The 22,837-nt window shown below is 45.3% G+C and overlaps 1 protein-coding gene across 1 annotated transcript; it reads left to right on the top strand.

Annotated features, from left to right (window-relative positions):
- Positions 1-1,694: 1,694 nt before the first annotated feature.
- On the top strand, positions 1,695-22,834 carry ankrd6a (ankyrin repeat domain 6a). Its single transcript, XM_090210991.1, has 15 exons — positions 1,695-1,969; positions 7,719-7,801; positions 8,285-8,443; positions 12,176-12,274; positions 12,785-12,982; positions 13,276-13,374; positions 13,532-13,609; positions 13,897-14,001; positions 14,240-14,401; positions 14,495-14,653; positions 14,957-15,109; positions 15,534-15,647; positions 19,262-19,598; positions 19,701-20,062; positions 20,228-22,834. Exons 3-15 carry the CDS (start codon positions 8,297-8,299, stop codon positions 20,414-20,416), a joined length of 2,202 nt encoding a protein of 733 aa, XP_090067117.1. The 5' UTR covers positions 1,695-1,969; positions 7,719-7,801; positions 8,285-8,296; the 3' UTR covers positions 20,417-22,834.
- The last annotated feature ends 3 nt before the right edge of the window (positions 22,835-22,837 follow it).

The raw sequence follows: 22,837 nt of genomic DNA, 5'->3' as shown, positions 1-22,837 counted from the left end.
TTGGTTGAGGTCAGATGCTGATCCTGAGGTTCAACACTGATCTTGGCGATCTCTGGTCGAGGTTAGGGAACTCGGTGAATTAGTAACTAATAAAAAGGCTGAGGCTTTGTCCTGTATTCTGCTGATCACTCTGGGTGGTGACTTGGACCGGTGATGAGTTGTTGAAGGGGAAGACGGCCACTTTGACTGCTCAAGAAAACCCTCTAGCTGCTCTCCCTCGTAGGAGTGGTATATGGATGTGTGTGGTAGTCTGTGCCTTGACTTGTAGCCTTCGCCCAATTTAAAGATATTGTGGCACGTGAGCTGGTCGACACGGACGGACCACATCTTGTGGAGAATCTTCTCTGTTAACTGTCATTCTTGGGCTTCAGCAGTTATCTGGATCCAGCTCGAAAGGACCATGAAAAATAATGGTTGCTACTGGCCTTAATGCAGACTGTCATCTTTAATTCCAGAGTATTCTCATCCATATCATGTGAATCGTTTACAAATTACAGCACTTTTTGTACAAATGTACTTAAACAGTATGAAAAATAGGGGTAGGATTAGGGTTGTAGAGAATCGAAGGACCCTGAGTGTAATAAGAAACCTTATGTGCTGGCTAAAGAACTTTAACCTCATAGTCGTTGTATCATTTCAAATCCAAAGTGCTGGAGTACAGAGCCAAAACAACAACAAACGTGTCACTGTCCCAATAATTACAGAGGGCACTGTAAATACCTGTGTGAATAACTAGCTCACTAACACTTACAAATGTGGGAGTAATGATTAATAAATGGGGAACAAATGGTTTGTAAATGCGTTATAAATGGTTTATTATGGTTTTGGGCTCAGTACTGTCAGTGTGGTCCCCTGGTCTTCTTGTTACAGTGATGCTAGGCTTAGCAGCACAGACAGCTCAGCTGCTACTGCAGCAGTCAAGTGCAGTGGAGGTAGGAAAGAGAGAGAGAGACACACATGTACTACCAGTTGGTATTAATATTTTATCTCTATATTATGTATGTAATAGTAATTAACCCTTAGGATTGGGGGGCACACGTATGAAAGTCAGGCACTTTTATAAGGTAAAGTAGGCCAATGGTCATCTATTAGGCATTTATTCAGTCATTTTGTTCTTGATCTTCTAAATGTGATCTTCTAAATCTTCTAATTTTGTTCTTGATCTTCTATTCATTCAGGTAGTGTGGTCCGCTGGTCTTCTGGTAACAGTGCTGTGGGAAAGGATGCTAGGCTTAGCAGAGACAGCTCACAGGTGAGTGCAGTGGAGGTAGGAAGAAAACAGAGAGACACAAATGTACTGCCAGTTCCTTAATATGTTGACACTATATGTACTGCCAGACAGACAGACAGACAGACAGACAGACAGACAGACAGACAGACAGACAGACAGACAGACAGACAGACAGAGACAGTGACAACAGAGGAGCACAAGGAGTAGCAAAGACAGACAGACAGACAGACAGAGTGACAACAGAGGAGATCACGCGCGGTGATGTGGCTGGTGTGCTTAAAATGCCAGGGCTGGAATTTTGTCCCAGTCTACCCTTGAGAGCGATGATACATCACTCTCTGCCTAGATAGCTGCAGAGAATGTGATGTCTCAGACAATAATGATGACAGGCGAGTGTACCGCCCGATCTGTGTTAATCTGTCATGGCACTCCACATATACAAGCGTGTGATTAAACTAAATCCATACGGCATCGGTTGGGGTGTAGTAAGTGGTGGGGTTGGAAGGGGTATAGTAGAGCTACAGCTGAGAACTATACTGGCTTGACAGTGTGATAGCTCTCTCCCTCTCTCTCTCTCATTTCTCCCTTCTCTCTGTCTCTCTCTCTCTCCCATTCTCTCGCTCTTCTCTCTCTCTTTTGCTCTCTTTCTCTCAGGAAGCGTGCAGCTGATGCTCTACTCCAGAGCAGCAGCTGGGTTAAACTCTAGGACACACTGACGCCGAGGGGTCCAGGGACACAGTGAGTAAACTGCTTTTCTTCTCACAAATCATGTTGTATATGTTTGTTCATTCTTTGTATTTATTTATCCTTTATTTATAGAGGTTGTCTCATTTAGGAGTGTTTTCAAATGACATATTTACTTGTGGAGCTGGATGAGAAGTTGCTGGATGAGAAGTGGACAGGACGATTGCACCGTACTGAGTTGACCAATCAAGCAGAGTATACTTATTGAATTGTTGTTTAAGTAGTATTTCTGTACCATTACTCCACCTCTATTTGTAATCACATGCAAAGAAAATATTACTAAGTATTACTAAGGCCAAACATACTTCAATACTGCAAATTCTTATGTAAAATTTCACAGCTTTGTTAATTATGGAACACTCAAATGTGTTTTTCTGATGGAACCTATGCAATTTGGCACAGTTGTGTAGATACTGAGGGCAATCCCTTGGCAAATCTGTATTCGTCTCTAGTGTTCACTGAGCTGAATGTAAAGGTCTTCCCCTCCTCATCCAGACACTACTCCTGGGACTACTTGGCTGGCGTGGTAAGACACCAGGTGTGTTAGGAGAGTGGATGACCTCAGTGTGTGGGGGTGGGTGTGTGTGTGTGTGGGTGTGTGTGTGTGGGGGGGGGGGGGGGGGGTTGTGTAATCTCTCCCTATATGATCTTAATGCTGCATTAACATATTTTCAAAAGCTCAGTGAAGTCTTCACTAATCTTTTGTGAAAGACTCTTCTCAATTGCTTAGTGGAGACAGTGATAGCAAATGCTTACCCAGGCTAATAGCTGTGCACGCATTCAATGAAAGCAGCTTTTCTCCCAGTCATTTGCTTTAAACCTATTTATTTTAATCTGCCATCATAACCAATCACTCCAGAGTTGATAGGGGTTACATTATGATAGGAAGCTTTATACTGTATATTAGGGGCGAAAGGTATCCTCGAGGTTAGAGCGCTGGGCCAGTTACCATAAGATTGCTGATTGGAATACCAGATCTGAAAATGTACAAAACTCTGTTGCTGTGCCCTTGAGCAAGGAGGTTAACCCTAATTGCGCCAGCCACGCTGTACAATGATGACCGCACTGCCTGCCCGAGTCTCAGGGGGAGTAAGGATATGCAAGAAATATATTTCCATTACACGCGTGTGTGTAACAAGACAAATATAAGCACCCCCAAATGATTGTATTTGTACAGCTAACCTAGAGAGCTAGACAGAGAATACTAGCACTCATGTAACAGGCTTAACTGTATAGCTACTTGCTTAACTCTATAGCGTCCTTACCGGCACTTGCTATCAGATCCTCTGTCTCACAAACCCGCGACCAGCCTCTTGACAATGTTTTAGCCAGCCGCACCATCTAAAAGCTAGTATTTCTTTGGCTTGGGAGTGGACATTTCAAGCTTTGTTACAGTCGCACAGCAGAATGTACACTGTTAATTTCTCAAGAAGGAAAGACTAATTCATGTTTATATTATCAACTCAGTCTTCTTCCACAACCCTTGATCCTAGTGTTCGAATAGATTAAATGTGTGAAACAACTGGTGGTTGTTGGGGAATAATCAGAATTAGTTGGGTAACATAGATAAGATGTTTTATTTTCATTATATGCTTGTGAGTTACTTCTCATCAGAATGTCTATTTTTGGATAATACTGTTGGCCGGTTGCAGTTATCTGTTCTCTGTCATGGGGTAAGTTACTTGGGCCGCAGAGAGGGGAGGGGTCAAGCTTGTCTTCATATGTAAACATATCTTTTAAATCAATTATCTCTTGGCTCCACAATGTCTGTGTGCCAGTCACTGTGTCTCTGTGATCTTGTCAAGGAGGGGTGTATTTGATATATGCCTGTTGATAGGTTTTATTTTATGGTCCTGAGAGCGAGAAAATAACATAGTTTAGGAGACAAAGCTGAACGATAATTTATAGCCAATGCTGTCTGGCTATGTGTGTGTTTGCTATAAAGGATCTCAGTTGCAATGTGTAAGGACTCTCAGAGAATTCATTGATAGACACTGAATTGATCTGAGAGTCACAGGGTTGTGATGGAGCTCATATAATTAAAGATGGACTTTATGATAACTCTGACTTGTGTGTGGTTTGCTCTCATGATTTGGTAAATACAGGAAATTTCCACGACATGGTCCCAGAGACTGGGATGAGAAACAGCACCACCACTATGAACACTGGGTACCAGAGACGGAGATAGTTTGGGGGTTTGATGAATGTAAAAGCCTCTCCTTATCACTCAGATCATGTAGGGTTGCAAAATTCTGGTACCTTAACAAACATTCCCAGGTGTTCCAGAAATTCAGGTAATTTAATAGGATATGTGAGATCAGACTTTTAGAATATCTCTGATGTGGTTGTTCTAAGAAATCTTACTGAAGGAGGAACAAGGATAAGCCGAGCTGAAGGGTGCTTTGTTGTACGTACGTACACACAACACAACACGACCCCCTGATTAAGACCATATAGGCTTTCTGAGGATCAAAGGAACCACAGACTACAAATGCTCCCTGGCAAACATCTTTAATCTGACTGACTATCACGGCTCAGGGTAAGACCCAGATGCAGACACAGGAGGCGGATAGTACACGGGAACACGCTGGTAGGACTTGACGGGACAAGACAAACTGGCAACAGACAGACAGAAACCACAGGTATAAATACACATTAGGTAATGGGAGACACCTGTTGGGGGTTGGAGACAATCACAAGACAGATGAAACAGATCAGGGTTTGACAGTACCCCCCCTCCCCCTCTAGGGGCGCTACCTGGTGTCCTACCCTGGGACATGTCCTACCCTGGGACTTGACGACCGGGGTGTCGACGGCAGACGTCTGCAATGAGGACTGGGTCCAGGATATTCCTGGCGGGGACCCAACACCCAACTCCATAACCCTCCCAGTCAACCAGGTCCTGGAATCCCCTGCCTCGAGGTCGAACATTCATTAGGCGCCTCACCATGTACACCGGATGGCAACAGAAGGCAAACAGCAGAGAGGCTAAGGACCTTAGAGATGGGGAAAGGGCTGATAAAACGGAGGGAAAGTCTGCCTGTCGTCGATACCTGGAGGTGGTCTTGAGAAGAGTAGCCTGGGCACTCTTCCAGGAATGACGACAGCAATGGACGAACATCTGGGCAGAAGGTATGCTGACCTCTTCCTCTTGCTCCGGGAAGAGCGGGGGCTGATATCCCAGGGAACACTAAAAAGGCGAGAGACCAGTAGTAGAACAGGGAAGGGTTTTGCAGGCATATAAACCCACACTAGTTGCTGACCATGTGGGGGTATTGGTGGAGATAAGGCAACGAAGTGTCGTCTCCAGGTCCCGATTGGCTCGCTCCGACTGGCCATTAGACTGGAGATGAAAACCAGAGGACAGGCTGGTCGACGACCCAATGAGGGTGCAGAATGCCTTCCAGAAACGGGATGAGAACTGAGGACCGTGATTGGAGACCATGTCGACCGGAAGTCCATGGATCCGGAAGACGTGCTGCACCATGAGCTGGGCCGTCTCCTTAGCTGAGGGCAACTTAGGAAGGGGGATAAAATGGGAAACCTATCCACCACCATAAGGATGGTTATGTTGCCATGTAATGGAGGGAGACCCGTGACGAAGTCCAAGGATATATAGGACCAGGCGTGGTGAGGAACAGGGAGAAGTTGAAGGAGGCCAGCCGGAGCTTGCGTCGGAGTCTTGTTCTGCGCACACACAGTGCAGGCGGCAATGAAAGCGGAGACGTCAGGAACCATGGTGGCCCACCAAAAACATTGTCGGACGAAAGCCAAGGTCCGACGGGAGCCAGGATGACACGTGAGTCTCGAGGAATGTGCCCATTCCAGGACTGGAGCATGGGCAGAGTCCGGGACAAACATCCGGTTGGGCGGCTCCTCCCCCTTTGGACCCCGGGTGGTAGGAGGTAGTGAAACGAGTGAATAACAGAGCACTGCCTGGATTTGAGGTGTGGCAATATTTCAGGTTCTTCTGGTCCATCCCCACCAATAATTGATGTTCCTGCCCTTCTAACCAGTGCCATTCACTCCTACAACGCCATCTTAACTGCGAGTAATTCATGATTTCCCACGTCATAGTTCCTCTCAACAGGGTTAAGACGATGGGAAAGGAAAGCGCAGGGATTCAGCTTCTGGTCCTGGGCAGAACGCTGGGACATGACAGCCCCCACTCTGACATCCGAGGTGTCAACCTCCACCACGAGCTGAAGGGACGGGTCCGGATGTAGTAAGATGGGAGTAAAAAGTAAAAAACTACAAGGCTATTTCATTGAAAACTACGCATCACTTTCATACCGTATCTCGGCACCCAAAACCAAATCAGCTACTAATGTCAAGGCAAAAGACAATATGACTGTGGATATACAAAAAACATTGTGAAATACACTTCTCACATCAGCTGAGCAGACTTTTCACACAGTTTGTTGTATGAAATAACTAGAACAACATAATGTAGATCCAGGCATTCAGCAAAGCAAGCAGAAACCAGTTCAACCTTCCTCCATCTGTCCATCCCGGTGTATAGCTGCAGTGGTAGGAAGTCAACATCTGGAACAGGGCAACTAAAGCCCCATAGCAGGGTCACTGCCTTTCCTCTCCTCTGCCTGCCTCTCTGACTGTACTGGAAGACTTTACCATCAAGCCTTTGTTAAATGGATGGATATCTCACTGTGTTGCTGTCATAGCTCTGTCTCTGTGGTGTAAATCTCACTTGTGCACTGATCTGATGCACACATTGGTCACACTCTCTGACTGAGTGGGTGATGGATAGAGAGGCAATATAGGGAGGGGGGTAGAGGGAGTGAGAGGAGAAAAATGAAACCAGGAGATGTCTCCTAATAGTCCAAGGTGGAGGGAGGACAGACGCAGAGTGAGAATAATTTTTAATTAGGGCTTAAGCCAAGGGGGGAAACTTGCGTTGCATCCCAAATCACACCCTATTCCCTTTATAGTGCACTCATTTTTTACCAGGGCCCCATGCACTGTAAAGGGAATAGGGTGCCATTTGGGACACATTGGAGTGACAGGGGCGAGTCAAATGGTAGATGAGGAAACACTATGCATAATAGCAATCTATTTTACCCTGTCATTTTATAATCCCGACAGGTTTATAACCATAGCGATCATACAATTCACTTCTGTGCCTATAGCTTATACTGGGTGGTCTGGAGGCAGAGCGGTTGTGTGGTGGTATCAGGGCAGGGTTTAACCCTCTCTGCTCCCTCTCTGCTCTGTGTTCCACTCCCAGCCTTTATCTGTAACAGATAGATAGCAGAGCCAGCTAGCAGGATCTCCTCCGCTTCCCCCCTGTGGATTATGCATGGGGTTGTTTACTGCCTTTAATTCTGCTAGCTGGCACACACATACGTACGTAGACACACACACCCACAGACTCGCCAACACACACACACACACACACACACACAGACACACACACACACACACACACATTCACCAATGCACATACTGGCTGGCATACACACATGACCATGTACATATGCACGTGGATGTGCACACGCATGCACACACAGCGGGCACTCTGTCCGAGAGCAGCAGATTACAGTTGTGTGAGGAGTGAGTGACTACTTGCAGTTTACAGTCTAGCTGAGCTCATTTCAGTCGATGTTTATTTGCCTACTACAATGCTGTAATGCCTTTTGTAAGGAGAGGGCATATTATATATTTTTTATAATACGTATTTGGATTGAGCCCATCAGTCGTCGGTTTGTTGTTTGACTTTTCTCAGGCATCCTGCTGCACCCTGACCTTTTTAAAGGGTCAATCTGGAATTGGGATACATCCTGCTGGAACACGGACATCCTGGATGAGGTAAGACAATGCTTTCAGATCAGATAAAAAATATTGACCATTTAGATTTTAAATATATTCATCATATCGACCATTAGATATTGTCCTTGATGTTATTTAAAAAAAAATAATGAAATCATTCTTGATGATCTGATACAGCAAACAATAATCCCTATTAGATCATGTTTTTGTTACCCAGATTAGTTTTTCATCCCATTACACTATCTTTACGTGATCATACCAGACTTCATTTGGTACATAGAGATGAATGGCTTTTTATCTTAGATTGCGTGTTGGAGGTTGATGCACTATTTTTGTGATTGAGATAGAGTTTATCATTTTTATCATTTTAACCTCAGTGTGTAATGTATGTTGTGTGTTGGGTTGCACATTAGTGATGTGTGTGCTTGTGCGTGCGTGCATTTGTGTGCGTGTGTATGCATGTGTGCGTCCATGCGTACACGTGTGTGTTTAACGTTAGTATTCTGTGTGTTGTGTTGACAGTAGTGAGCAGTGATGAGTGACAGGGAGGCAGTCCAGGCCCATGTCCTTCTGTCATCACAGGGCCACCAGACAGCCCTCCACCGAGCAGCCATGGTGGGGAACAGTGATATCATAGACGGACTCATCAAGGGAGGCTGCGCTCTAGACCTGCAGGACAAGGTGAGGGAGAGAAATGTCTCTGAATCTGGATCTGTCCCAATACAGTTGAAGTCGGAAGTTTACATACACCTTAGCCAAATACATTTAAACTCAGTTTTTCACCATTTCTGACATTTAATCCTAGTAAAAATTCCCTGTTTTAGGTCAGCTAGGATCACCACTTTATTTTAAGAATATGAAATGTCAGAATAATAGTAGAGAGAATGACTTATTTCAGCTTTTATTTATTTCATCACATTCCCAGTGAGTCAGAAGTTTACATACACTCAATTTGTATTTGGTAGCATTGCCTTTAAATTGTTTAACTTGGGTCAAAGGTTTCGGGTAGCCTTCCACAAGCTTCCCACAATAAGTTGGGTGAATTTTGGCCCATTCCTCCTGACAGAGCTGGTGTAACTGAGTCAGGTTTGTAGGCATCCTTTTTTGCACACACTTTTTCAGTTCTACCCACACATTTTCTATGGGATTGAGGTCAGGGCTTTGTGATGGTTAATCCAATACCTTGACTTTGTTGTCCTTAATTAAGTCATTTTGCCACAACTTTGGAAGTATGCTTGGGGTCATTGTCCATTTGGAAGACCCATTTGCGACCAAGCTTTAACTTCCTGACTGATGTCTTGAGATGTTGCTTCAATATATCCACATAATTTTCCGTCCTCATGATGCCATCTATTTTGTGAAGTGCACCAGTCCCTCTTGCAGCAAAGCACTCCCACAACATGATGCTGCCACCCCCGTGCTTCACGGTCGGGATGGTGTTCTTCTGATTTTTCCTCCAAACATAACGATGGTCATTATGTTCAAACAGTTCTATTTTTGTTTCATCAGACCAGAGGACATTTCTCCAAAAAGTATGATCTTTGTCCCCATGTGCAGTTGCAAACCGTAGTCTGGCTTTTTTATGGCGGTTTTTGGAGCAGTGGCTTCTTCCTTGCTAAGCGGCCTTTCAGGTTATGTTGATATAGGACTCGTTTTACTGTGGATATAGATACTTATGTACCTGTTTCCTCCAGCATCTTCACAAGGTCCTTTGCTGTTGTTCTGGGATTGATTTGCACTTTTCGCACCAAAGCACGTTCATCTTTAGGAGACAGAACGTGTCTCCTTCCTCAGCGGTATGACAGCTGCATGGTCCCATGGTGTTTATACTTGTGTACTATTGTTTGTACAGATGAACGTGGTACCTTCAGATGTTTGGAAATTGCTCCCAAGGATGAACCAGCCTTGTGGAGGTCTACAATTTTTTTTCTGAGGTCTTGGCTGATTTCTTTTGATTTTCCCATGATGTCAAGCAAAGAGAAACTGAGTTTGAAGGTAGGTCTTGAAATACATCCACAGGTACACCTCCAATTGACTCAAATGATGTCAATTAGCCTATCAGGAGCTTCTAAAGCCCTGACTGTTTAAAGGCACAGTCAACTTAGTGTATGTAAACTTCTGACCCACTGGAATTGTGATACAGTGAATTATAAGTGAACTCATCTGTCTGTAAACAATTGTTGGAAAAAGTACTTGTGTCATGCACAAAGTAGATTTCCTAACTGACTTGCCAAAACTATAGTTTGTTAACAAGAAATGTGTGGAATGGTTGACTCCAACTTAATTAAGTGTATGTAAACTTCAATCACCTTCAACTGTATATAGTGCATTCGGGAAAGTATTCAGACTCTGACTTTTTACACATTTTGTCATGTTACAGCCTTATTCTAAAATGGAATAAATTCATTTTTTCCCTCTTAATCTACACACAATACCCCATAATGACAAAGGTTTTTAGAAATTTGTGCAAATATACAGTGAAACGTGTTTACATAAGTATTCAGACCCTTTGCAATGAGACTCGAAATTGAGCTCCGGTGCATCCTGCTTCCATTGGTCATTCTTGAGATGTTTCTACAACTTGATTGGAGTCCACCTGTGGTAAATTCAATTGATTGTACATGATTTGGAAAGGCACACACCTGTCTATATAAGTTGTTGACAGTGCATGTCAGAGCAAAAACCAAGCCATGAGGTCGAAGAAATTGTCTGTAGAGCATTGTGTCGAGGCACAGATCTGGGGAAGGGTACCAAAATGTTTATGCAGCATTGACGGTCCCCAAGAACACAGTGGCCTCCACCATTTTTAAATGGAAGAAGTTTGGAACCACTAAGACTCTTCCTAGAGCTGGCCGCCCGGCTAAACTGAGCAATCGGTGGAGAAGGGCCTTAGTCAGGGAGGTGACCAAGAACCCAATGGTCACTCTGAAAGAGCTCCATAGTTCCTTTGTGGAGATGTTGTGGGGATGTTTTTCAGCGGCAGGGACTGGGAGACTGTCAGAATCGAGGGAAAGCTGAACGGAGCAAATTACAGAGAGATCCTTGATGAAAACCTGCTCCAGAGTGCTCAGGACCTCAGACTGGGGCGAAGGTTCACCTTCCAACATGACAACGACCCTAAGCACACAGCCAAGACAAAGCAGGGGTGGCTTCGGGACAAGTCACTGAATGTCCTTGAGTGGCCCAGCTTGAACCTGATCAAACATCTCTGGAGAGACCTGAAAATAGCTGTGCAGCAAAGCTCCCCATCCAACCTGACAGAGCTTCAAATCAAATCAAATTGTATTGGTCAAATACACATGGTTAGCATCAATTAATGCGAAATGCTTGTGCTTCTACATCCAACCGTGCAGTAATATCTAACAAGTAATCTAACAATTTCACAACAACTACCTGATACACACAAGTGTAAAGGAATGGGACCGAGAGACTGAAAAAGGAACGGCATGGAAGAGCACCAGTAAGTCAGTGACTCAGCCCCTGAAATAGGATCCCTACTGGGATCCGATCCATTGTCCTGGGTGGTGGTCCAAAACAGAGGATCCGCCTCGGGAATGTCGTATTCCTGGCCGTAATGTTGGTAAGTTGACGTTGCTCTTATATCCAATAGTTCTTCCCGGCCCTATGTAATAACACTTCAAATTTTCTGGGCTAACAATGTAAGAAATAATACATAAAAAAAAAATACTGCATAGTTTCCTAAGAACGCGAAGCGAGGCGGCCATCTCTGTTGGCCCCATCCTTTGAGAGGATCTGCACAGACGAATGGGAGAAACTCCCCAAATACAGGTGTGCCAAACTTGTAGCGTCAAACCCAAGAAGACCCGAGGCTGTAATTGCTGCCAAAGGTGCCTCAACAAAGTACTGACTAAAGGGTCTGAATACTTATGTAAATGTGATATTTCAGTGTTTTATTGTGAATATATTTGCAAACCATTCTTAAAACCTGTTTTTGTTTTGTCATTATGGGGTATTGTGTGTAGATTGATGAGGAAAGAAAAAAATATGTCGTCAATTTTAGAATAAGTAACAAAATGTGGAGAAGTCGAGGAGTCTGAATACTTCCCGAATACACTGTAGGTCCCCATTGGCCCTGGTCAAATGTATTGCACTATAAAGGGAATAGGGCACCACGTGGGACACAGACTCTGAATGTCACATGAAGGAATCTGAAGCAATGTTACTGAAATGTCACTGAATCTTCAAGTCTGAAGACAAAGTCACATTTCCTTAATTTAATGTACAGGAGGGTCAAAAATACAAGCATTCACAACACAGGGAGGAATGTAATGTACCTGAACTGTATTAGCAATCTATATGAGGTCCGGGCATATTAATTAAATGACATTATTAGAAAAACAAATGTTTCACTCCTTCTAATGACAGTGCTTTACGTCTCGCTGTTTCTGATAGGACGGCAACACGGCGCTCCATGAGGTCTCATGGCATGGCTTCTGTCAGTCAGTCAAACTGTTGGTCAAGGCTGGAGCTGACGTTCACGCCAGGAACAAGGTACAGCAATTCAAATATGAATATGCTGGGTCTAGATCTGTGACCAATGATGGTAAAAATCATTAGGACTGAAATGTTTTTCTGTCTGGTGCCTGACAGGTTTTTCATGCCACTGTCAGAGTGCATCCCAAATGGCACCCTATTCCCTATGTAGTGCACTCCTTTTGAAGTAGTGCACCATAATAGGGTGTCGCTGGAAATCTTTATAAAAAATGTGTCACATACACCGGATAGGTGCAGTGTTTTTTCACAGGGTCAGTCATGGTAGTACGGCGCCCCTGATTTGGTATAATTTGGTATCTTACATGTGTGATTTAACGAAAGTTTGATTTTTATAGTATTTTAAAAAAATTTGGCGCTCTGCATTTTCCCTCGCTATTGGCCAAGTGGGACGCGACTGTCCCGCCTATCCCAGAGAGGTTTTAAGTGCCTTGCTCAAGGCCACATCGACAGATTTTCCACCTTGACGGCTCGGTTCTGCCACACTAGTCTTTGTGTGTTTGTTCTTAGGCAGGAAACACAGCTCTCCACCTGGCCTGTCAGAATGCCAATGCTCAGAGCGCCCACGTGCTGCTGCTGGGAGGCTCCAGACCAGACATCAAGAACAATGTGGGGGACACCTGTTTGCATGTGGCAGCACGCTACAATCACCTGGCCATGATCAAGATTCTGGTGGGCGCCTTATGCTCTGTTACGGAGAAAAACCAGGTAGGTCCCAGCTTGATTTATATTGTTACTACAGCTCCTTTCACGTCATTGATTACTTGTTTAGTTTGATGCCACAGTAGAGTTTGTGTCCAGTCAGTGAGAGACTGTGTCCAGTCAGTGACTGCTCAACTCTGGGTAGAGGTAACCTTTACATAGATGTAGGATCAGCTTATCCTGCCTAACCCTAGGGGGGTGGGCTCCTTTGACTGCTCTCACACCTATAGTCAACTCTTCCCTGTGCCCAGCTAGGGGATAGGGTTAGGGTTAGTCACCTGTCTGTTTCCTATACCCAGCTAGGGGACACTGCTCTCCATGTGGCGGCTGCCCTAAACCACAAGAAAACTGTTCAGCTCCTCCTGGAGGCAGGGACTGACGGCAACGCACGAAACAACGTAAGTGGATGCATCTCAAATGCTACTCTATTACCATACAGTGCTGTACTTCTGACCAGTGTACTATATAGGGGGGTTGCATTTAAAAGGAGCATTGTCAACAGCGCAGGGACCTTGTCAGCAACGCAACCTTTCAATTAATTGCTGTGTGTTCCAGGCAGGGAAGACTGCCCTGGACAAGGCCAGAGACTACAACCACAAAGACGTGTCTCTCCTGCTGGCCAGAGCTCCTCAGGTCAGCATAAGATGTTTCTTTGGACATAGACCAATGGCACACTGATCTGATACACATTACGAGCTGATTCTGGCATCAAAACACCTGTTAGTGAACTTACATTTCCCTCCAAGGGTGACAGTTTATTAAGGAGTATAAAGAGTGCAGATGATTACCCAGCACCTCGATGAGTAGTCAGTTTTTCCAGTCGGTAATCAAGTCTGTTCTTCATTTTATGCACCTTGGATGGACTGTGAGGTAGCAACAGACAGTATAGAAAGTTTTCTACTCTCCTGTGCTTTGGTCAGGTTCACTGTTTCACTAGAGAAAGGATGGTGAGGAAGAAAAGGGACCGGCTGAAGGCAGAACGCAGAACCCAGTCTGTCACTAGAGAAGAAATTCTGCCCAACAAGGTAAAGGCTGTCTGGGGGTAAAATTATGTATATTGTGTATATTGACAGGTAAAAAATGGATGACAGTAGACGGGGGTATGCCAACCCAGTGTTAAATATGATGTTTACATTATTTGTGCCTCTTGAGTTATTAGGTTGGGGTAAAGCGGAAGTCGAACCTTCATGGACCTTTGTGTACAATTGGACAATAAAGTTATCTTCTCCTTCACCTCTGCCTCCTGGCTGTTTCCTTCATCAGGACAGTGGGTACATGGCTGAGGCGTCTCACGGTAGTGAGCGTAGGGCCAGCAGAGCAGGGCTGCCTCACCATCATCACCACCGCCTTCACTACAGTAAAACATCAGTCACCCCAACCAGCCCTTACCACAGAAGGAGAAGACATAAGCTTTTCAAAGAACAGGTGCTTAGGGGTGTCTCAAGGGATTGGGTTGTGAGGATGAAGACCATTTCTGTTCTCTGCAAGATAATTGACAATGAAGTCTCCTTCTTCCAGGCCTTGGCAGAGGATACTCCGAGAAGAAGAATGAATGGCCATCCCGAACTCCACAGGAAGAGCAGACTGTGTACACATGATGAAGCCCCTCCGCCTCACAACGGCAAAACCTATCAGCTATACACCCTGTACCGCGACAAGGACGGCAATGTCAAACAGGTCAGTCACCACGCTGCAAAATTCCGATCATTTCCAAAATTCCCAGGTTTTCGTGAAACCCCAGATAGAATATTCCATTACCAACTTTTTATTTCCTCTTGAAGTTATTGAAATGTTACAACCCTAGGGGTGGGGTGTCCATAACTGAAGTGGTAGTAGTGGTACGGTACAGTACAGTAGAAGTATTGTTGTTGCTGTTGATATTGGTAATATAAGAGATTTAGAAAGAAACCAATGAAAGAAATCTAAAGAAAATGTGTCAAACAAATATCACAATTATACATGATTGTGTCGCCTGGTCAGGCCCCAGCCAATGGCTGCCACTGTAAGCCCCTGATCAAGAGGCTAGAGGGAGAGCTGAACGCCACTAAAGAGGAGATGAGGACACAGATGCTGACGGTTCAGGAGCAAGTCTATTCTAGGCTTGGGAGGATGGACCGCAAGAGCATACACCAGGCCTGTCTGCTACCAGTCAATTCAAATCAACTTTGTTGCACACATGGCTTTTTCTGTCTCATACAGAAAGACAAACTGCAAATACAGCCTGTAAACCTCCACTCGAATTTGTGTGGACATTTGTGTGGAAATGACATGAATGACATACAGATGTAGCATCTTAATTTGATCACTCTTTTGTGGCTGAGAATTTTCCTGCAAGGCAGGAAATGCAAACTTGTCATGTATTTGAGGTTTGAAAGGCTTCTAAAGTTTGTCATATCCACTGAAAAATGTCCGACTTGATTTGCTGCAACCAAATCTTTTTGTAAATTATTTTTTATCACCATATTCCCCCTATAACGCGACACTTTTGAATGCTATTTGAGATGCAACCATGAATTATGTTTGACTGATAGCTGCTGTTCGGCGTTGTGTTGATCAGATCAAAGTGCTGGACATGTTGACCCAGGAGAGGGTGGCAGCAGAGAGGATGGAGTGTCTCTACAGGTTGGACCAGACAGCTGCCCAGGGCAGAGAGGAGGCACAGAGGAGACAGGTATTGTATTACATGGCACAACCACACCCTTATATACCTTCTATCCTCATCCCAAATGGCACTCTATTCTCTATACAGTGTACTCCTTTTAACCAGGGCCTTATTCACCCTTCGTAATAACGTCTGAAACGTATTCACAACATCTCTAACTAACATCTTCACTAACCCACATCTTCTGAAAACATGACAACATGTATTTCTGGTGTTCATTTACACACCAAGCAGGCAGCAGTCACCCTAACCCCTATGTTTCTCTGGTTGTCCACACACCAAGCAGGCAGCAGTCACCCTAACCCCTATGTTTCTCTGGTTGTCCACACACCAAGCAGGCAGCAGTCACCCTAACCCCTATGTTTCACTGGTTGTTCACACACCAAGCAGGCAGCAGTCACCCTAACCCCTATGTTTCTCTGGTTGTTCACACACCAAGCAGGCAGCAGTCACCCTAACCCCTATGTTTCTCTGGTTGTTCACACACCAAGCAGGCAGCAGTCACCCTAACCCCTATGTGTCTCTGGGTGTTCACACACCAAGCAGGCAGCAGTCACCCTAACCCCTATGTTTCTCTGGTTGTTCACACACCAAGAAGGCAGCAGTCACCCTAACCCCTATGTTTCTCTGGTTGTCCACACACCAAGCAGGCAGCAGTCACCCTAACCCCTATGTTTCTCTGGTTGTTCACACACCAAGCAGGCAGCAGTCACCCTAACCCCTATGTTTCTCTGGTTGTTCACACACAAAACAGGCAGCAGTCACCCTAACCCCTATGTTTCTCTGGTTGTTCACACACCAAGCAGGCAGCAGTCACCCTAACCCCTATGTTTCTCTGGTTGTTCACACACAAAACAGGCAGCAGTCACCCTAACCCCTATGTTTCTCTGGTTGTTCACACACCAAGCAGGCAGCAGTCACCATAACCCCTATGTTTCTCTGGTTGTTCACACACCAAGCAGGCAGCAGTCACCCTAACCCCTATGTTTCTCTGGATGTCCACACACCAAGCAGGCAGCAGTCACCCTAACCCCTATGTTTCTCTGGTTGTCCACACACCAAGCAGGCAGCAGTCACCCTAACCCCTATGTTTCTCTGGTTGTTCACACACCAAGCAGGCAGCAGTCACCCTAACCCCTATGTGTCTCTGGGTGTTCACACACCAAGCAGGCAGCAGTCACCCTAACCCCTATGTTTCTCTGGTTGTCCACACACCAAGCAGGCAGCAGTCACCCTAACCCCTATGTTTCTCTGGTTGTTCACACACCAAGCAGGCAGCAGTCACCCTAACCCCTATGTTTCTCTGGTTGTTCACACACCAAGCAGGCAGCAGTCACCCTAACCCCTATGTTTCTCTGGTTGTTCACACACCAAGCAGGCAGCAGTCACCATAACCCCTATGTTTCTCTGGTTGTTCACACACCAAGCAGGCAGCAGTCACCCTAACCCCTATGTTTCTCTGGTTGTCCACACACCAAGCAGGCAGCAGTCACTCTAACCCCTATGTTTCTCTGGTTGTCCACACACAAAACAGGCAGCAGCCACCCTAACCCCTATGTTTCTCTGGTTGTTCACACACCAAGCAGGCAGCAGTCACCCTAACCCCTATGTTTCTCTGGATGTCCACACACCAAGCAGGCAGCAGTCACTCTAACCCCTATGTTTCTCTGGATGTCCACACACCAAGCAGGCAGCAGTCACTCTAACCCCTATGTTTCTCTGGTTGTTCACACACCAAGCAGGCAGCAGTCACCCTAACCCCTATGTGTCTCTGGGTGTTCACACACCAAGCAGGCAGCAGTCACTCTAACCCCTATGTTTCTCTGGTTGTTCACACACCAAGCAGGCAGCAGTCACCCTAACCCCTATGTTTCTCTGGTTGTTCACACACCAAGCAGGCAGCAGTCACCCTAACCCCTATGTTTCTCTGGTTGTTCACACACCAAGCAGGCAGCAGTCACCCTAACCCCTATGTTTCTCTGGTTGTTCACACACCAAGCAGGCAGCAGTCACCCTAACCCCTATGTTTCTCTGGATGTCCACACACCAAGCAGGCAGCAGTCACCCTAACCCCTATGTTTCTCTGGTTGTTCACACACCAAGCAGGCAGCAGTCACCCTAACCCCTATGTTTCTCTGGATGTCCACACACCAAGCAGGCAGCAGTCACCCTAACCCCTATGTTTCTCTGGTTGTTCACACACCAAGCAGGCAGCAGTCACCCTAACCCCTATGTTTCTCTGGATGTCCACACACCAAGCAGGCAGCAGTCACCCTAACCCCTATGTTTCTCTGGATGTCCACACACCAAGCAGGCAGCAGTCACCCTAACCCCTATGTTTCTCTGGATGTCCACACACCAAGCAGGCAGCAGTCACCCTAACCCCTATGTTTCTCTGGTTGTTCACACACCAAGCAGGCAGCAGTCACCCTAACCCCTATGTTTCTCTGGTTGTTCACACACCAAGCAGGCAGCAGTCACCCTAACCCCTATGTTTCTCTGGATGTCCACACACCAAGCAGGCAGCAGTCACCCTAACCCCTATGTTTCTCTGGATGTCCACACACCAAGCAGGCAGCAGTCACCCTAACCCCTATGTTTCTCTGGTTGTTCACACACCAAGCAGGCAGCAGTCACCCTAACCCCTATGTTTCTCTGGATGTCCACACACCAAGCAGGCAGCAGTCACCCTAACCCCTATGTTTCTCTGGATGTCCACACACCAAGCAGGCAGCAGTCACCCTAACCCCTATGTTTCTCTGGATGTCCACACACCAAGCAGGCAGCAGTCACCCTAACCCCTATGTTTCTCTGGTTGTTCACACACCAAGCAGGCAGCAGTCACCCTAACCCCTATGTTTCTCTGGATGTCCACACACCAAGCAGGCAGCAGTCACCCTAACCCCTATGTTTCTCTGGTTGTTCACACACCAAGCAGGCAGCAGTCACCCTAACCCCTATGTTTCTCTGGATGTCCACACACCAAGCAGGCAGCAGTCACCCTAACCCCTATGTTTCTCTGGATGTCCACACACCAAGCAGGCAGCAGTCACCCTAACCCCTATGTTTCTCTGGATGTCCACACACAATTCTCATTTTAATGTGTAGAAACTATTATATATAAAATTTAAAAAAAATTGTCTCTAAAGAAAAATGTAACATCTAATAGTAAAACTATAGTGTAAAAGCAGGTGAGCTGGTTGTACTCTTTTTGAACATGTTTTGTGGTGGAAAAGTGAGCAAGTCGAACACAACATGTCAACCCAGTTACTCACAGTAAAGACAGGCTAGAAATGTTTTAATGATAAAACATTTTGGGTGAAGCTTACTTTCAATTGTCTCTCCCTGTTGCACACAACAAACTTCCTTTACCGCGCCTAAAGGATTAATGGCTGTTTCGAGGTGAAATCCTCAACCATGTTACAGTCAACCCTGTTACTTTATTTGGCACTTAGTATATTAATATTCTTATTTAACCACTTAACCACTTTAACCACCAGACAAATCGTTTTTTATGAAGTTGAACATGTGCTCTTTATGACAGAATGTTAAAATTAGGTGAAATCAAAAGTTACACTACCCAGAAGGCACACAATTTGTCTCTCTGGTGTTCACACCCCAAGCAGGCAGCAGCAACCCAGGAGTTGAAGAGGTGGTGCATGACTCAGATCCAGGATATGGACCTCCACCTCCCAGCCCACCCCCAGTACTACAAGCTGCTCCCCTCTCCGTCTGTGGAGCAGTCTGTGGGGGACGATGGAGACTCAGAGTGCCTCCCCCTGCTCTCTGTCTTCTCTGGGGACAGCAACAGCTCTCTGGCTAACTACGTCAACCTGCTGTCATGCCCTTCACCCTCGCCTTCAATCACCCACAATGCGCCACACAGTCCGGCAATGGAGCAGGGCCAGGGTCAGGGGTCGGGCAGGAAGTACTTTGAGCTGAAGCTGGACAGATCACCAGGTGGGTGTTAGGAGGAGCATGAAATGAGAATGAGACATGGGAAGGTGGTTCCAGAAATCAAATCACAAAAACAAGCTCCATTTCTCGTTCCTCCCTTCTCAGATGACGACCAGAACACTACTCTTCTCCCTCTGCTAGCTCAACGCCATCACCCAGGAATCCTCCTGAGCTCTACCGCCACCCGGTGTCAGCATCCAGAACTGCTCGACAATCACATTCCGGGGCTGATCTGGGATGGCTGCTCCAGCAGTGTCAGCAGCAGCCAGTCTCCCACCAGCAACTGGAAGCAGGGCCGGGGCCAGGACAGCCATGGCTGGCACCACAAGAAGCACCTCCGTGACCGGATCAGGACGCGCGGCCTGATGAGACCACCCAGTGTCGGGACCAGGACCCTAGAGTTCTTCATGGACAGACCCCCTGAGCCCACATTCAGTCAGGAGAGAAACAACCTACACGCCATGGAGGTAACTGATGACAAGATAGCTGTGGTGAATACTATATCAATGGCTTCACATTGCCCTCTGGTGGGCTGTGGACCAATGATTCCTTTTCACTTGGATTCTGGGACGGGGTTGTGTTTGGAGAAGGGGTAACTTCTTCTTCACTCACTTCATGTATCTTTGTTGCAGGTGACCCAGAGGTTCTTTGAGACAGTGTCCACTCAGCTGGAGTGCTGGTATGAGAGGAAGATCCAGGATGCCAAGCGGCAGGCAGAGCTCAGGGCACAGCAGGACAGGGCCGAACTCCTGCAGCGAATTAGAAGCCTGGAGGAGGAGCTTGAACAGCTCAGGATGACCAATGGGAGCACAGACAGTTGATGCCAACCGGGCTGACATCATGAGTTTGAGCAGAGGAAGAGATGAAGCGAGAGGGTTTACTTTGCCCAAAATCTGTCCACGAAAATAAGACCGCAAAGTGAGGAATTTTTTATGGAGGACAATGAGTCGAATTTGGATAAGAAAAACTTGAATTGCTTACTTGATCAAATAAAAGTTTCAAAATGGTTAGGTTGTTATGAATGCATTGATATAAGTGAACGCATGTGGCATTTCGGAAACCTAATTTTTTTTTAACTTAATCTGAGTTGTGCCTTTTGTTCACACGTGTATCTGCCCTCTCATTGGCTAGAATAGTCCCACCTGATCTCGACTCCTTTGGCCTGCCTTCCATCAAAGACAATACAGTGCTTCCATCTTTGAGGACACTCATTTCCAATGTTAGTGGTCACTCGACTATCTTGTCAATATAATAGTTTATAATATTATAGTTATAATATTATATAGTTATAATAGTCTTTGGTTTTACCCTTACCTTAACCTAATTGTAACCCATTTGAAAATGAAATATCACATCTGCTACGTCCCCTTTGTTTTTCCCATTTATTGCTTATACAGTGCCTTGCAAAAGTATTCAACCCCCTTGGCGTTTTTTTCAATTTTATTCCATTACAACCTGCAATTTAAATTGATTTTTATTTGGTTTTCATGTAATGGACATACACAAAATAGTCCAAATTGGTGAAATGAAATGAAAAAAAGATTAAAACTCAGAAAAGTGGTGAGCGCATTTGTATTCACCCCCTTTGCTATGAAGCCCCTAAATAAGATCTGGTGCAACCAATTACCTTCAGAAGTCACTTAATTAGTTAGATTGCACACAGGTGGACAATATTTAAGTGTCACATGATCTGTGACATGATCTCAGTATACATACACCTGTTCTGAAAGGCCCCAGAGTCTGCAACACCACCAAGCAAGCAGCACCATGAAGACCAAGGAGCTCTCCAAACAGGTCAGGGACAAAGTTGTGGAGAAGTACAGATCAGGGTTGGTTTATAAAAAAATACCAGAAACTTTGAACATCCCACGGAGCACCATTAAATCCATTATTAAAAAAATAGAAGAATATGGCACCACAACAAATATGCCAAGAGAGGGCCGCACACCAAAACTCACGGACCGGGCAAGGAGGGCATTAATCAGAGAGAAAACAAAGAGACCAAAGATAACCCAGAAGGAGCTGCAAAGCTCCACAGCGGAGATTGGAATATCTGTCCATAGGACCACTTTAAGCCGTACACTCCACAGAGCTGGGCTTTATGGAAGAGAAAAAAGCCATTGCTTAAAGAAAAAAATAAGCAAAAAAGTTCACCAAAAGGCATGTGGAAGACTCCCCAAACATATGGAAGAAGGTACTCTGGTCAGTTGAGACTAAAATGTAGCTTTTTGTCCATCAAGGAAAACTCTATGTCTGGCGCAAACCCAACACCTCTCATCACCCCGAGAATACCATCCCCACAATGAAGCATGGTGGTGGCAGCATCATGCTGCGGGGGTGTTTTTCATCGGCAGGGACTGGGAAACTGGTCAGATTTGAAGGAATGATGGATGGCACTAAATACAGGAAATTCTTGAGGGAAACCTGTTTCAGTCTTACAGAGATTTGAGACTGGGACGGAGGTTCACCTTCCAGCAGGACAATGACCCTATGCATACTGCTAAAGCAACACTCGAGTGGTTTAAGGGACACATTTAAATGTTTTGGAATGGCCTAGTCAAAGCCCAGACCTAAATCCAGTTGAGAATCTGCGGTATGACTTAAAGATTGCTGTACACCAGCGGAACCCATCCAACTTGAAGGAGCTGGAGCAGTTCTGCCTTGAATAATGGGCAAAAATACCAGTGGCTAGATGTGCCAAGCTTATAGACACATACCCCAAGAGACCTGCAGCTGTAATTGCTGAAAAATGTGTCTCTACAAAGTATTGACTTAGGAGGGGGTGAATAGTTATGCATGCTCAAGTTTTAATTTTTTTTGTCTTATTTCTTGTTTGTGTCACCCAAAAAATATTTTGCATCTTCAAAGTAGTAGGCATGTTGTGTAAATCAAATGATACAACCCCCCCAAAAAATCAATTTTAATTCCAGGTTGTAAGGCAACAAAATAGGAAAAATGCTAAGGGGGTGAATACTTTCACAAGCCACTGTAGCTGCTCCTATGCAGCATTTCACTTTAATATGGGTTACTACGTACTCACGACTATGAGTGATGTGTTTTCTTTATGGATCCTTCCCGACTACTCCTATAGGCCTGAGATAATATGCAATACTACTACATTATATTCTGGTAGGTTGTATCTGACAAAGTCAGACAAATCCTGGTTAACTTTTTGTGAAAACGTTTTTTACAGTTTGTATTTTCTTTGAAAACACAGCAACAACCAATAAAACCCACTCCGA

Source organism: Oncorhynchus mykiss, chromosome 19 (genome assembly GCF_057628025.1).
Source record: "Oncorhynchus mykiss isolate SJ-2025 chromosome 19, ASM5762802v1, whole genome shotgun sequence".
Taxonomy (NCBI): domain Eukaryota; kingdom Metazoa; phylum Chordata; class Actinopteri; order Salmoniformes; family Salmonidae; genus Oncorhynchus; species Oncorhynchus mykiss.
This window is presented reverse-complemented; position numbering and strand designations above follow the sequence as displayed.